Genomic DNA, 16,977 nt, shown 5'->3' with positions numbered 1-16,977 from the left:
TCTCACGCGACCTGGTCACACCCACCCAGCATCAGGAATGAGTCGGCATTGACCAACGCAGCCACTGCTGCTTAAAAGAGGAAGCATGGAAAACTTCCCCTGCCCTAAAAATAGACTTTAACATTAAAAAAAAAAAAAAGAGTAAAAAAGTAAAGAGAACTCTGTCCATAGACAGTTTTTTATGGTGAAAGAGAAGAAAAGATTTCAAAGACTGAGAAGACTAAAAGCAGATCGTCTCCAGATGAAGCCCTAAATGGTGATATAACCTGGTGCCCATGACATATGGCTTTCCTAGAAGAAATTAAAAAGGGTCTTTAAAAAGAGCTAGAAGAAAAATGGGGAAAGGAAATGAAAACTTTACAAGAGGATTTGGAAAAGGCAACAAAGAAATTGACAGAAGAAAATTCACTACAAATGAAATGGAAAAAGCATTTTACACCTTAAAAATAGATTTGACAAAATAGAAAAAGAAAACAACTCCCCGAAAAACAGAATTTGTGAAATAGAAAAAAATCCAGAGTACAAAACAACTTATTTAAAAATTCAATTGGACAAATGTAAAAAAAAAAAAAAAAAAAAAAAAAAAAAAAAAAAAAAACTGAACAAGTAAATTAAGAAAATAGTTCACTAAAAATCAGAACTGAACAAATGAAAATTAATGACTCAATGAGACATCAAGAATCAGTCAAGCAAAACCAAAAAATGAAAAAAATAGAAAAAATGTAAAATACTTATTTGAGAAAACAACTGACCTGGAAAATAGATGTAGAAGAGACAATCTAAAGATTATTGGACTTCTGGAATACCAAAAAAAAAAAAAAAAAAAAAAAAAAACTATTATAATTGAAGGAAAGAAGAGAGGGGGATGAACATTCTGTATATATTAACTCTCATCAGAGTTGTCTCAGAGAGAATATTAGACATATTTGTTTTCACAGAGAAACTTCTCTTACCTTATAGAAAACTGGGAGATGAAAGGTGAAAAAGGAAGGGGTAGATATATAGAGGGGAAAACAGAAATAGTAGGGGAAAGGTATAAGAAAAGAGGAGAAACTCTAAAGGGGGAGTGCAGTTTGAGGTTAGTGGTGCTCAAAAGTAAAATACAGAAGAGGAGAGAAAGGGGAAAAGAAAAGAGAAAAATATAATTTGGGGTTAATAAGATGGCAGGAAATAAAGAATTAGTAGTTTTAACCATAAATTTGAATGGGGTGAACTTTCCCATAAAGCAGAAGTTGATAGCAAACTGGAGTTAAAGTCAGAATCCTACAATATGTTGTTTACTAGAAACAAATTTAAAGTAGAGTGATACATACAGATTAAAGGTAAAAGGCTGGAGCAGAATCTATTTTGCTTCAGCTGAAGCAAAAAAAAGCAGGGGTAGCAAATCTTATCTCAGATCAAGCAAAAGCAAAAATTGATCTACTTAAAAGAGATAAGGAAGGAAACTATATCTTGCTAAAGGGTACCATAGATAATGAAGCAGTTTCAATACTAAATACAAAAGCACCAAGTGATATAGCATGGACATTTCTAAAGGAGAAATTAAGAAGCTGCAAGAACAAATAAACAGCAAATTATAATAGTGGGAGATCTCAGCTTTGCTCTCTCAGAACTAGATAAATCAAACCACAAAATAAATAAGAAAGAAAGAAACAGAATACCAGAAAAGTTAGTTATGATAGATCTTTGGAGAAAACTAAACAGAGACAAAAAGGAGTACACTTTTTTCTCAGGAGTCCATGGAACCTATACAAAAATGGACCATATATTAGGACATAAAGATCTCAAATTCAAATGAAGAAAGGCAGAAATAGTAAATGCATTTTTTTCCAGACCATGACGCAATAAAAATTACATTCAATAAAAGGCCAGGAGAAAATAGGCCAAAAAGTAATTGGAAACTAAATAATTTCATCCTAAAGATTGAATGGATGAAACAGCAAATCATTGACACAATTGATAATTTCATCCAAGAGAATGGCAATAATGAGACAACACACCAACATTTGTGGGATGCAGCCAAAGCAGTAATAAGGGGAAATTTTAATCTCTAAATGCTTACTTGCATAAAACTGAGAAAGAGAAGATCAATGAATTGGGCTTGCAACTAAAAAAGCTAGAAAAAGAACAAATTAAATACCAATCAAATACCAAACTTGAAATTCTAAAAATAAAAGGAGAGATTAATAAAATTGAAAGTGAAAAAACCATTGAATTAATAAATAAAACTAAGAGTTGGTTTTATGAAAAAAAAAACAACAAAATAGCTAAACCTTTAGTAAATTTGATCAGAAAAAGGAGAGGAAGATTAAATTGTTGTTCTCAAAAATAAAAAGGGAAAACTTTCCATCAATGAAGAAGAAATTAGAGCAATAATTAGGAGTTACTCTGCTCAACTTTATGCCAAAAAATTTGATAACCTAAGTGAAATGGAGGAATACCCACAAAAATATAGGTTGCCCAGATTAACAGAAGAGGAAATAAATTACTTAAATATTCCCATTTTAGAAAAAGAAATAGATCAAGTGATTAATCAGCTCCCTATGAAAAAATCACCAGGACAGATGGATTTACATGTGACTACTACCAAACATTTAAAGAACAATTAACTCTAATACTATATAAACTATTTTAAAAAAAAAATAGGGAAAAAAAGGACTCCTACCAAATACCTTTTATGACACAGACAAGGTTACTAATATCTAAACTAGGTAAAACAAAAACAGAGAAAGAAAATTATAGACCAATCTCCCTAATGAATATTGATGCAAAAAATTAAATAAAATATTAGCAAAGAGATTATAGAAAGCCATCCCCAATATAATACACCATAACCAAGTAGGATTTATACCAGGAATCAAGCTTGGTTCAATATTAGGAAAACTATTAGCATAATTGACTATATCAATAACCAAATTATCAAAAACCATATATTATCTCAATAGATGCAGAAAAAACATTTGATAAAATCCAACATCCATTCCTATTAAAACCACTAGAGAGTTTAGGAATAAATTGACTTTTCCTTAAAATAGTCAGTAACATCTATTTAAAACCATCAGCAAGCATCATATAATGGAGATAAAATGGAACCATTCACAATAAGATCAGGGGTGAAACAAGGTTGCCTACTATCTCTATTACTATTCAATATCATATTAGAAATGCTAGCTTTGGCAATAAGAGATGGAAAAGATATTAAGGGAATTAGAGTAGGTAATGAGGAAATCAATTATCACTCTTCATAGATGATGTGATAGTATACTTATAGAATCCTAGAGAATCAACTAAAAATCTATTAGAAATAATCCAGAACTTTAGCAAAGTTGCAGGATACAAAATAAATCCACATAAATCATCAGCATTTTTATACATCACAAACAAAATCCAATAGCAATAGTTACAAAGAGAAATTCCATTTAAAATAACTGCTTGTTGTATAAATATTTGGGAATCTACTTGCCAAGGGAAAATCAGGAACTATATGAGCAAAACTTTCCACACAAATAAAGTCAGATCTAAACAATTGGGAAAATATCAAGTGTTCTTGGATAGGTCAAAGGATTAATAAAGATGACAATACTCCCTAAACTAATCTATTTATTTAGTGCTATATCAATCAAACTTCCAAGAAGCTATTTTACTGACCTAGAAAAAATAACAACAAAATTCATCTGGAAGAAAAGGTCAAGACTTTCAAGGGAATTAATGAAAAAAAAAAAAAAAAAAAAAAAAAAAAAAGGAAATGAAGGTCGCTTAGCTGCACCAGATCTAAAACTATATCATAAAGCAGCAGTCATCAAAACCATTTGGTACTTGCTAAGAAATAGACTAGTTCATCAGTGGAATAGGTTAGGTTTATAGGACAAAATAGTCAATAACTATTGCAAGTTAGTGTTTGACAAACCCAAAGACTCCAGCTTTTGGGATAAGGATTTATTATTTGACAAAAACTGCTGGGAAAATTGGAAGTTAATATTAGAGAAATTAGGCATTGATCCATACATAACACCATATACCAAGATAAGGTCAAAATGGGTCCATAATCTAAACATAAAAAATGATATTATAAACAAATTAGAAGAACATAGGATATTTTACCTCTCAGATCTGTGGAGGAAGAAGGAATTTTTTGTCAAAGAAGAACTGGAGATCATTATTGATCACGAAATAAGTAATTTTGATTATATTAAGTTAAAAAAAATTTGTACAAGCAAAACTAATGCAGACAAGATTAGAAGGGAAAACATTTTTTATATTCAAAGGTTCTGATAAAGCTCTCATTTCTAAAATATGTAGAGAATTGACTCAACTTTATAAGAAATCAAGCCATTCTCCAACTGATAAATGGTCAAAGAATATGAACAGACAATTTTCAGATGAAGAAATTGAAACTATTTCTAGTCATAAAAAAGGTGCTCCAAATCACTGTTGATCAGAGAAATACAAATTAAGACAACTCTAAGATACCACTATATACTTCTCAGATGGACTAAAATAACAGGCAAAGATAAGAATGAATGTTGGAGGGGATGTTGGATAACTGGGGACACTGATACATTGTTGGTGGAACTGGAGAGCAATTTGGAACTATGTCCAGAAAAGCTATCAAACTGTGCATATCCTTTGACCCAGCAGTGTTTCTACTGGGCTTATATCCCAAAAAGATCTTAAAGGAGGGAAATATTTGTGGCATCCCTTTTTGTAGCTGGCAAGAAACTGGAAACTGAATGGATGCACATCAGTGGGAAAATGCTGAATAAATTACAGCATATGAATGTTATGGAATACTATGGTTTTGTAATAAATGACCAGAAGGATGATTTCAGAGAGGACTGGAGAGACTTACATGAACTGATGCTGAGTGAAATGAGCAGGACCAGGAGATCATTATATACTTCAACAACAGTACTATACGATGATCAATTCTGATGGATGTGGCTCTCTTCAACAATGAGATGATTCAAACCAGTTCCAATTTTTTAGTGATGAAGAGAGCCATCTACACTTAGATGGAAGACTATGGGAAATGAATGTGGACCAAAACATAGCAATTTCGCTCTTCCTGTTGTTGTTTGCTTGCATATTGTTTTCTTTCTTAAGTTTTTCTTTTTTCCCTTCTTGATCCGATTTTTCTTATGCAGCAAGAAAACTGTATAACTATGTGCATGTGTATATGTGTATGTATATGTGTGTGTATGTATAAGATTTAACATATATTTTAAGATACTTAATATGTATTAGGCTACCTGCCATATAGGTGAGGGAGTGGGAAGAAGGAGTAGAAAATTTGGAACAGAAGGTTTTGCAAGGGTCAATGTTGAAAAATTATCTATGCATATGTTTTGTAAAGAAAAAAAATAATAAAAAAAAACTTCAAAAGACTATTATTATTAACAGATACTGACTTCCAAAGGTGTTTAATAAAAAAGACATTCTATCTCTTGGTGCTGAGTGTTCTCTCTGGCTGTTCCTCATGTCTGTTATACTCATCCTCCTCAGCTCCAACTGTTAACTTTAAGTCTCAGTTAAAATTTCAACTTCTACAGAAAGCCTGCTCCAATCCCTCTTAATTCCAGTGTGATCCTTCTGTTAATTATTTCCTATTTATCCTGTATGTAGTTTGTTTCATATATACATATTCGCATATTGTTTTTGTCATTAGAGTTTAAGCTCTTTGAAAGTAACACCTTTTCCTCTTTTTGCATCCCTAGAACTCAGCAAAGGACTAGGCACAGTGTAAAGTCTTAATAAATATTTACTAATTATGCCTATTTTACAGATGAAAAATCTGAAACTTAGAATCACAAATAAGTAGTAGTCAGGATAAACAGGTTTTCTGAATCCAAATCCTGAGAATGTTCTTTACTCTATCAATTAGCTTGACACGCTATCTATTTCACTTGTTAGATTTCTAAACTGAAATATTAAAAATGTGTCAGGGGAATAAACAAAACCATTACATTTATATTGGAAAAAAAATTCCATTATACTTTGGTATATACAGTATTTCTTTTCTCCAAACAATTCTTCTTTGTGCTAATCTTCAGCTAATATAAAACCACTGAAAAAATACATGTTAAGTCATTCTTTTCTGATTGTAAAAATATCTTCTTTTGACTAAATGTTTATGAACAAGTCTTCTGAATGCTTTATCTAGCTATTCCACAAAGATGTTCTTTTATGTTCTCTTAAATGCTGTTTACTACCATCAATCCTACCTAAAGGTTCTTATGAATGTGTATTTCTCCCAAGTGTCTCATTCACTGATGCCTCTTCTTGTCACAGGGAATTATCAAGTATCTCAACGTTCCAAATCACGTGCAATAAAATTGAGTGTTTGTGGTTCATGGAACCCAACCACTTAATCATAAATTAACTTAAGTGAATCCCAGAAGAGGTTCATTTTAACTGGCCCCCAAAGTCATAGATGGTCAGATATGGTACTTTTCAGACAGTTCATCAGCCCATACAAGATTATAGCAAATTTCCACTGGGGAAAGCAGGAAAGACAAACAGGTGAGATGGAAATGCTTCCAAAATAAACACAAAAAGAAAAAAAATGCCAAAAAAGAATTAAAGAGAAATAATATATTATGGCTGAAAGTTTCCTCAAAAGAATTAAATCTATCTAGAACTGCTGCACATATTTTAGGAATAATTTTTAAATTTACTATGAATATAATTCAGAGCAACCATGTTTGGGTAGTAGTCCAATTACTATCATCCCATCTAACAGAGGAAACTAGCATTTCTACTAAAGTCAGAGCAAAGATTCAAATCCAGGTCTCATACCCTAAATCCAGTATTATTTTCACAACAACATGGAAATTAAGTTACTTATAACTCATTGCCATAGAAAGAGGAAGTTCAAAAACCTTTAGAGTTTTCAATTCATTTCAAAGAGGCAAAGAGATAGCATCTAGGATTGTAAATTACTGATTTATCTCTGACTTTTGAGGCTTAGAAAAAGGCTAGAATTGAACTTGTACTTGCCAAAAATCACCTTAAACTTTTCAGTGAGTAAAGAATGTATTACAAACTTTAAAAAATCTAACTTTTTGGTTTAGCCAAAATATATATATTGGGCACAAACTAAAATAACTTTAAAGAAAAAGCAAGGTCACTAGCACTGTGAGGCCTATATCTATCTCAAAGAAAAAAGAAGTCTATTCCTCTTACAAAAATAATTATAGCCCCTCTTTTGATCATAGAAAAGAACTGGAAACTAAGGAGATACCCATCAATTGGGGAATGAATAAACAAATATAATAGCACACTAGTGTATAATTAAATAATAAAGGACATTGTTTCAATTGGAAAAACTTATATAAACTAATATGAAATGAAGAAACTAAGCAAAACAATTCATAGATTAAGATCAATACCATAGCAAGAACACAGTCCTCTGGAGGACTCTGATCAGTAAAAATGATCAATCCTGATTCCAAATGACCAATTAAGAAGCATGCTTTCTGTCTAGTAAGAGAGAAGTGACTGACTCAGGGTATGTAATATAATCTATATCTCTGGAAATGGCTTTACTAGAATTTGTTTTATTTGACTACTTATGGTTGTATATCAAAGTGTCTGGAATTTCTTCTGTCTTTTTTCCCCAGTATAAGGGAAAAGGAAAGGTGGAAGATAAAATTAATTTGTTAATTGAATATATATACATATATATATATATATATATATATATATATATATATATGTGTGTGTGTGTGTGTGGGTGTGTGTGTGTGTGTATATATTCAGAAAACCAAAGTGACTAGTTTTCAAAAATCAATAAGCACCAAAAAATTTAACTGGCCCTAGAAATTGTGATATAGTGGATTGATTTCCTTGAAGCCAAGAGAATAAAGTTTTTCCTCTAACATTTATTGGTTGTATAACCATATGGTAGTCAAGTAAACTCTCAATGCTTTAAATAGTTTTCTAAACTACAAACTATAGAGAAGATACCAACCAGCAATGATTGAAGGAAGTTACTCACCTGGGAGTTCCCTGTATTACACAGGTACAATCTCTAATGCTATTCCTATTCATAAAAGTTATAAGAACCTCTTCAACATTCATAAGTCATTTCACTTCTTCATAACCAGTTATACTTTCCAAAAAATTAAATTAAAGCAAAACAAAATCTAATCTCTTCCTCAGAGAGTTTAAGGAAATCTGCCTACAGAAAATGAACCCAAAATTTCTGCCAAAAATTATTTTCATCAATAAAAAGGAAATAGAATGGAAATGCAGAGGATGCACTAATAAATATAGTACTTTGCATTTGTAGAGCACTTAAAAATTTTAAAAATGCTTTACAAAATTCATTTAAGACTACTACCTGATTTTCAAAATGCTAAGGGACTGATTTCTCTGGAATCTATCCTTGAGACCTAAGAGATAAAAACTCTTTTGCTTTAGCCTCTCCTGGAAGACACAATATTAGAAAAGAAAAAAAAAAGTTTTTGTCTACATTTGGAAAAAATATTTTGAGCTAAGAACACTTAGCTTTGCAATACAATTCTCTTTTCAAGAAAATAAAATAATGTTCAAAATAGCTAAAGTAGTCATTCTCCTTTCAGAAGCATCAACATCTGGTATTGTGTCATCTTTCAAAAGCAAAAGATAACTGAAGAAGAATAACAGAGCCATAGAATTAAAGACTAAAAAAAAAAAACAAACGGTACTTACTTTTGCAGCACCAATCTGTTCTTTCCGAAACTTCTCCAGTGGGGCTATTAATACATCATTAGCATTCTGAATCTGAAATGCAAAACAGTAAAATATTAAAAACTCATGTACATGGATCATCAAACATGTATAAGTTTTTATTCTATTTGTAAGGACCACTGGGATTCATTTTGAAGCTTTAATTTCTTAGTCTAGAGATGAACTCAGAGAGAGGTAGGTATATGAGGAATGAATTCCTAGGTAATTTCCATTACTAACTGGTTCAAGAATAGAACTAAATTCAAATTCATTCAAACTGAATCCAAATACTCCTTGTTAATCTATAAAATATTGATTCTTAAAATTAATAGATAACATTTGGTTTGTTTTTTTTAATTACCCCAGCATATTTTTACTGAATATCCTCTTTTTTTCTGTCCAACTGGCTGTATTAATACTATCATTATCAGTATTCCAATCCTCAAATCCAAATTAAGCAGTTCTGCCAAATTTCAGAATATGTAATTCTCCTGAGTTTGAAAAAACAAATTACTTAATAAGATAGTTAATGTGAAAAAAAATAAAAATAAACACAAATTTGAGGGAAGATAAGCTGGAAGGACAACATTAATCATTTAAACATTAGTCTCAATTTTAAAATGACAAATTCAAAAGTAGTTTTAGTGAAAATCATAAAACTGAAAAGGAACTAAAAGTTCATTTATTTTCATCTATTTTATAGATGGGAAAAGTGTAGATCATAAAATTAGTTAGTAAAGGAGCAAGACTGCAAAATACTAAGGTTCTCCTAATCAACGAATTACCTACCCACTGTTCTATCAAACTTTATTCAATGACAGTCTGTGTATCCCACTGCTATTATTGCCATATACTGGCATAAAATGCATTGATTAAATTCCTTTCATTGAAAAACTGAAAGGAAACTCATAACAACTCACCCAACAAAGGAGTTCTTTTAGTTCAATCCAGTGCACACAAGAATTCATATGAAACTCTATCTCTAAGATTTACAATCCTAAGTTTTAGAGGCAATACATTGAAGTATTCTTCAGTGAGAAAAGCTATCCTTATTTGCTTTGACTCTTCATCAATGGGGAAAAAATTGGTGTGTGTGTGTGTGTGTGTGTGTGTGTGTGTGTGTATACACACGTGTATAACCCTCCAAAACTACAATTGGGATAACTTAAAGATCCTAGGGAATGAATGGTAAGATCAGATATCAAAGATCTGTTTTCTATCTGTACTTATAAACCTGCATATTCATTTTTCAGATATTTTATTTAAGAAGGTAGAGATCATAGTGAAGTAGTTAATTCTTGGCTATCGCTTCCTGAATTGGTCTTTTTCACCCATTCAATTAGTCTCAAATTTTGATTGCCTGGATTTTATGGTGAATAATAAACTCTACATATAAAGCATAATTTATACATTGGAAAAAAATGGGTGGTATAGAAATTTGCACTGTGGTCACCTCTTTCAGAATTCCTATAATGTCGATGAAGTTCTTAATATATTTAATAGTAATACCATTAGGAACAAAAATATCAGTACTTCTTAGAACCATGAAATAATTGAATAGAGTAGAAAAAAAAAGAAATGCTATTACAGTTTCTAAATATTTATCCACCGACTTATATAACCTTCCCTTATATTCTCTATTGAATTGTATCTATGTGTGATAGGATAGAATGGAAGATAGGAGGAAGGCAATTGAGACTGAAGTTCAAGTTCCCATTGAAAATACAGGATATAGGCCCAGCACATTAAACTATCATACCCAGCAGTTGCCTAAGAGCTATCAAGAGTATACATGAAGTGTGTTGCCTTCCCTAAGTAACTTAAAATCTCTTTCAGGATGGGGATATAAAATGAAATGTACATAAAATATTGGGGGAAATTAAGTACTAAAACTACATAATATCAAAACTATGAACATCCTTCTAATGTTTCAAGAAAATAATATTAATGAAACTTTCTAAGAAGGTGGGCTCCTGTTAATGCTAAGCTAACTCTAATCAAAGGCAGCTACAATTATTCATTACCAAATTTCACAATACAAAGGCTAAAATTAGCTTTTAGAAATATCTTAACTGTGAGAAAGAGAAAAAGATTTTTATAATAACTCCTCTACCTCAAGTTCTTCTATGTCTTAACTCTTTCAGACAATAAAACTAAGATTTTCTCAAGTCAACAATTGGCAAGATAAAATAAAAGAGAACTACTTTCAAACTTTCAATTCCTTATTCCTAACCCTGTATACTCTCATTGTCTTTTTGACACAACAAATATTCAATCAAATCCCTAAAGGCTGGCATCTTGAAAGAAAAGGCAGAAATTCTTAGTGCCTGGCAAACTCTCCCTCTGCATGCTTGCCCACAAATGTGCCATGGTACCTTGAAGCATGAAAAGGACAGGAGTGCAGAGAGGTAAGTGCTTTTTAAAAATTTTCCCAGAATTTCCACATATTAACCAATTAATCAATTTATTAAGCATTAACTATGTGTTAGGCACAGTGTGCTAAGGGATAAAGATATAAAAAAGAGAGAAAAAACCAGTCCTTGACTTCAAGAAGCTTACAATCCAATGAGGGAGACAAGATTCAAACATATATACAAAAGTCAGCTATATACAAATAAAAAGAAAATAATTGAGAAAGGAAATAACACTAGAATTAAGGGGGTTTAGGGAAAACTTTCTGTAAAAAGGCAGAATTTAGTTGTGATTTAGAAGAAGCAAAGTAGGTCAATAAGCACAAGAGGGAGAGGATTCCAAGGTAGGGAGGTAAAGCCAGAAAAAATGCCTAGATTCAAGAGGAGTGTCTTGTGGATGGAAAAGCCAGAAGGACAGTGGTGCTGGATCAATGAGTCCATGCTGGGGAGTATGATATAAGAAGATTGGAAAGATAGTAAGAGGATGGATTATGAAGGGCTTTAGATGCCAAACAGCATTTTGTATCTCTCTTTTTATTTATTTATTTTTAATTATAGCATTTTATTTATAAGGCTTATATATGAGTAATTTTTCAGCACTGACCCTTGCAAAACCTCCTGTTCCAACTTTTCCTCTCCCTTCCTCCACCCCTTTTCCTAGATGGCAGGTATGCCAATACATGTTAAATATGTTATGTTTAATACAATATACGTATACATGGGTATACAATTATCTTGCTGCACAAGAAAAATCAGATTTAGAAATAAAATAAAAATAATCTGAGAAGGAAAACAAAAATGCAAGGGGACAATAACAGAAGGAGTGAAAATACTATGTTGTAGTCCACACTCATTTCCCAGAGTTCTTTCGCTGGGTATAGCTGGTTCTCTTCTTTACTGAACAGCTGGAACTGATTTCGATCATCTCATTGCTGGAGATGGCCACGCCCATCAAAAGTTGATCATCATATAGTACTGTTGTTGAAGTGTTTAATGATCTCCTGGTTCTGCTCATTTCACTTATCATCAGTTCATGTAAATCTCTCCAGACCTCTCTAAAATCAACTTCCTGATCTTTTCTCACAGAATAATAATATTCCATAACATTTTATTTAGCCATTCTTTAATTGATGGGCATCCACTCAGTTTCAGTTTCTTGCCACTGCAAACAGGGCTGCCACAAACATTTTGGCACATACAGGTCCCTTTCCCTTCTTTACTATCTCTTTGGGGTATAAGCCCAGTAGAACCACTGCTGGATCAAAGGGTATGCACAGTTTGATAACTTTTTGAGCATAGTTCCAAATTGCTCTCCAGAATGGCTGGATGTACACAATTCCACCAACAATGCATCAGCGTTCCAGTTTTCCCACATCCCCTCCAACATTCCTCATTATCTTTTCTTGTCATCCTAGCCAACCTGACAGGTGTATAATGGTATCTCAGAGTTGTCTTAATTTGCATGTCTCTGATCAATAATGATTTGGAGCATCTTTTCACATGGCTAGAAATAGTTTCCATTTCTTCGTCTGAGAATTGTCTGTTCATAATCTTTGACCATTTATCAGTTGGAGAATGGCTTGATTTCTTATAAATTAGAGTCAATTCTTTATATCATTTTGTATCTCTCTTAGAGGCAATAAGAATCTACTGGAATTTATAGAGTCAGGGGAAGGGATAGCGAAGTAGTAAGAGTCAAGAATGAAGCCTAAATTGTGTGTTAGATCTAGGGACTGGAAGGGTGATGTTATACTGTATAGTAATAGGGAAGTTAGAAGATAGGGAGTGTTTAGGAGAAAGATAGTGAGCTCCTTTTTGTACATGCTGAATTTAAGAAGTTTACTGTACATCTAGTTTCTCATTGGATTTCTTTTTTAATTTAATTTTTAAAATAACAGCTTTTTTATTTTCAAAATATATGCAAAGATAGTTTTCAACATTCACCCTTGCAAAACTTTGTATTCCAAATTTTTCCCTCCTGCCCACTCCTCCGCTAGACAGCAAATGATACAGTACATGTTAAACAGCTCCAATTCTTCTATACGTGTTTCCACATTTATCATGCTGCACAAGAAAAATCAGATCAAAAAGGGAAAAAAAGCTGAGAAAGAAAACAAAAAGCAAGCATACAACAACAAAAAGATGAAAATATTATATTGTGATCCACATTCAGTCCCTTCTGGATACTGATAGCTCTCTCCATCACTAGTCTATTGGAAATGCCTCAAATCACCTCATTGTTCAATAGAGCCATGCCCATTACAGTTGATCAGAATAATTTTGTTATTGTGTACAATGTTCTTTTGTTCTACTCATTTCACTCAGCATCGTTAATGTAAGTTTCTCCAGACCTCTCTGAAATGTCCCTGCTCATCATTTCTGGTAGAACAGTAACATTCCATAACATTTATATACTATAAATTATTCAGCCATTCCCCTCCTGATGAGCATTGACTCAGTTTCCAGTTCTTTGTCACTATAAAAAGGGGTGCTACAAATTTTTTTGTACACATGGGTCCTTTTCCCTTTTGTATGATCTCTTTGGAGTGGGGACACTGCTGGATCAATGGGTATGTACAGTTTGAACCTTTGGAAAAAGTTCCCAATTGCTCTCCAGAATGGTTGGATCAGTTCACAATTCCACGAACAATGTGTCAGTGTCCACGTCTTCCCAACATTCATCATTATCTTTTCCTGTCATTTTAGGTGATTGCAGAGGGGTGTAGTGGTACCTCAGAGTTGTCTTAACTTGCATTTCTCTAATTGTAAAGGGCTAAAACTCTGTGTAGGTGCACTGGAATCAGACAACCAAGCACTTAAGGCTAATTACTTATTGGACAATACTTTATTAGCATATGCTTGGAAAATGGCCCTTCCCACTATTCTGTGCTGGCTCAATCTTTTGGTGTATACAGAAAATTGTAGGAGGGATTAGGGGGTGGAGTAAGACTAGCCAGGGTCACTTTTGTGGTGAACAAGGAGAAGGGAGGTACTGGAGAGCTTGTGTCCATTCCCTTCACTTCCCCTCCAGCCCCCCAGCCCAAACCAAGAATAAAGCCAAGGATTTTTGCTTATTCTGATTCTAGCTGATTCTAAGACATCCGGGGTGCTAACCTGGACTTCACATCTAATAGTGATTTAGAGTATTTTTATATGACTAGAAAAGTCTCTAATTTCTTTGTCTAAAACCATTTATCAATTAGAGCATGGCTTATATTCTTATAAATTTCTCACTGGATTTCTTAACCATTAATTAGGTCAGCATGAACTTCAGCTTTTGATGAAGTGGGCATATGGGAGTTGGGCAAATGGCATCTTGTTTGTACCGTCATCTTGATCAAAATTCCATACAATTAAATCCTTAGAATTATATTAGTATTCATATTCCTATTTAAGCTCCCCCTTTTTTTATTTCATGATTTTTTCTTTTACTTTTAAGGTCTATTTTCTTTTCTCTTTTTCTATTCTATTTGCATGAATGTAAGTGACAGAAGTAGAATTGAGGAACTGTTAGATGAAATATGGAGAAAATGATAAAAAATGGAGAGAGGAGAAAAGTATAAGAGATTGGAAGAAAAAGCTAGAAAAAGATAAAAATGGAAAAATGATGAGCAAGAAAGCAAGATCCTGGAGATATAAATTTTGTTTTTGTTTAAATGGTTTGGTTGTTGTACTTCATTCTCAAAGAGAACCAAAATGATATCACTATGTTAGTCGAGTTACAGTGTCTGACTATGGCTGATCAGACCAGTACAAGCTCGGAGTGCTCTGCCACAAGTCAGACACAAATAGTCCACATGAACATTTGGGGTGGATTCTCTAATTTTGTGCTTCTCATGTTTCTTTTGGGCTAATTCAATTCTGCTTTGCTCACAGAGTTCAATTCAGTCTCTTCTCTGATGATGGGATGTCATGTCATAAATCAATTCTAAAGTTCTTAAGAGAGACCTTGACAGCGTCCTTTTATTGCTTTTTCTGACCACCTTGTGACCATCCATGTGGTAACAGGTGAGTAATGAAGCAGCAGATGCAGATACACTGGGAGCAGATACACAACCCCACACACAGGTGGCCCAGGCCATAAGGTCATTTTCTCACTGGAAGCATCAGTGGAATTTGGCAGCCCCCCAGGTGTTTAAGCAGCCTTTTCAGGATTGCACTGCTCATCTCCATGTATAAAGAAGGGGTTAGAAAAAGTGCCCTAAAAATTGTCTACTTACCCAAACCTGGCCTGATAACATGGCAGGCAGTGATCCCATCTTGTAGTCAAGACATTCAATAAAATGTCTAAATGGCTCACATATGCCAAATAAATTAAAATTCATTGTCAACTAAGAAAATCTGTAAAATTTAATCGCCTACTGAATTCCTGAGATTATATTAGGCAGAAGCTGACTGGAACAGAATCTAAGAAAAAAGGAAGAACATGCACTATATAAGAAATTCTTAGGCTCCAATTATCAGGTAACTAATTCATCTGGTGATGGTGTATTTCTGACAAGTAGTACATGAAATATACTTATTAAAATTTTATAAAATAATTTTACATGTGAAATCTAACAATTGTGCACTGACAATATTTTGCTGTTTTCATTATATGAATTTAAATGAAGACATCAAAATGAAAATGCCAACAGTCTTAAATTGAATTTATGATCTGAACAGGGGTTTTCTATATCTTTGTATTTTATCTAATAAAGGCATTATTTTCATTCATATACATGGGCAATTCATATGGATTAAATTCTTCCATTTTGAAGTAATCCAAGTGTAGAGAAGTTATACAAATGTCAACTGGTTTAGAAAAATTACCATACTTACAATATAAGGGGAAGTGAAACACCAAATAAATAAAAGAAACCACTTATATGAAGCATGAATCATAATTGTAGCATTGTCTGATACATGACACACATCAAATTACGAAAAGCATGCTAAGTGAATTCAGTGACTTATGTATGTGTTTTTCTTTCTAGACATATTTAAAGGCATTTTTATTTTCATTGATCTCTTTCTAAATTTACCACTTAAAGAAAGTTCAAAGTCATGAAGCTGAGGAGACTTGGAAGGTCTCATTTAATCTTTGGAGTGTATTTTTCCCATGATCTAAACTGTTCGGATGCTTCAGGAAATGAAAAGACAATTTTGATGAATACTACTTTACTTCTTGAAAGTGGAATAAATACTTTTAAGTGCCATTCTTAGTTGTTGCTAAATATTTTAACTTATAAACTCTCAATAGATCGCCTAAATTGACAACTTCTTAGAACACTTTATTATTTGCTCTCTTAATACCTGGTGTTAGGTGGTACAGTGGAATCATTTCACAGTCTTCTCCATTAAATTATAAGTTCATTGAGAGCAAGTCTGTCTTTGTTCTTATTTGTTTTTGTATCCACAGCACTTAGCACAAGCCTGGCACACAGTAGGTGTTATATAATGTTTACAAACTGATTGAACCAGATCTTCCTGACTCCCAGGCTAGCTCTCTTAACTTTCAATAATATACTGCCTTTCCTTTCTGAGTTTAATATTCCCCTCTTTATTCTTCCCCTAAAATACAATCCTCATGTCCTGATAACCATCTTGCTAATGCTAAGTCTCTCTGACTCTCCAGACTTGTGAGACTGCTCCTCAGAACGCACACAAAAATCAGCTGCCAGATGTGTATTTGAGGTCTGTGTTGTTTAGGAAGACTTGACAAGGCATCCGTGTAAGATCATAGTTAGAGGGCATAGAATGTGGCCATACATATGTTTTTAAAAAATTACCAACAATTTCAGCTACTAAAAATAAAAGAAAAACAGAGGTGATATTGGATTATGCTTATAATGCTTTACTTACCAGATAAGATACT

The 16,977-nt window shown here is 32.9% G+C and overlaps 1 protein-coding gene across 1 annotated transcript in view; it reads right to left on the bottom strand.

Moving 5' to 3' along the window:
* The window catches only part of ARHGAP42 (Rho GTPase activating protein 42), a 405,542-nt gene that overhangs the window by 174,856 nt on the left and 213,709 nt on the right, over positions 1-16,977 (bottom strand). Inside the window, exon 4 of the mRNA XM_051986849.1 lies at positions 8,692-8,763. Coding sequence (XP_051842809.1) covers positions 8,692-8,763 — 72 coding nt within the window. The remainder of the gene's footprint in view (positions 1-8,691; positions 8,764-16,977) is intronic.

Source organism: Antechinus flavipes, chromosome 3 (genome assembly GCF_016432865.1).
Source record: "Antechinus flavipes isolate AdamAnt ecotype Samford, QLD, Australia chromosome 3, AdamAnt_v2, whole genome shotgun sequence".
Lineage (NCBI taxonomy): Eukaryota > Metazoa > Chordata > Mammalia > Dasyuromorphia > Dasyuridae > Antechinus > Antechinus flavipes.
This window is presented reverse-complemented; position numbering and strand designations above follow the sequence as displayed.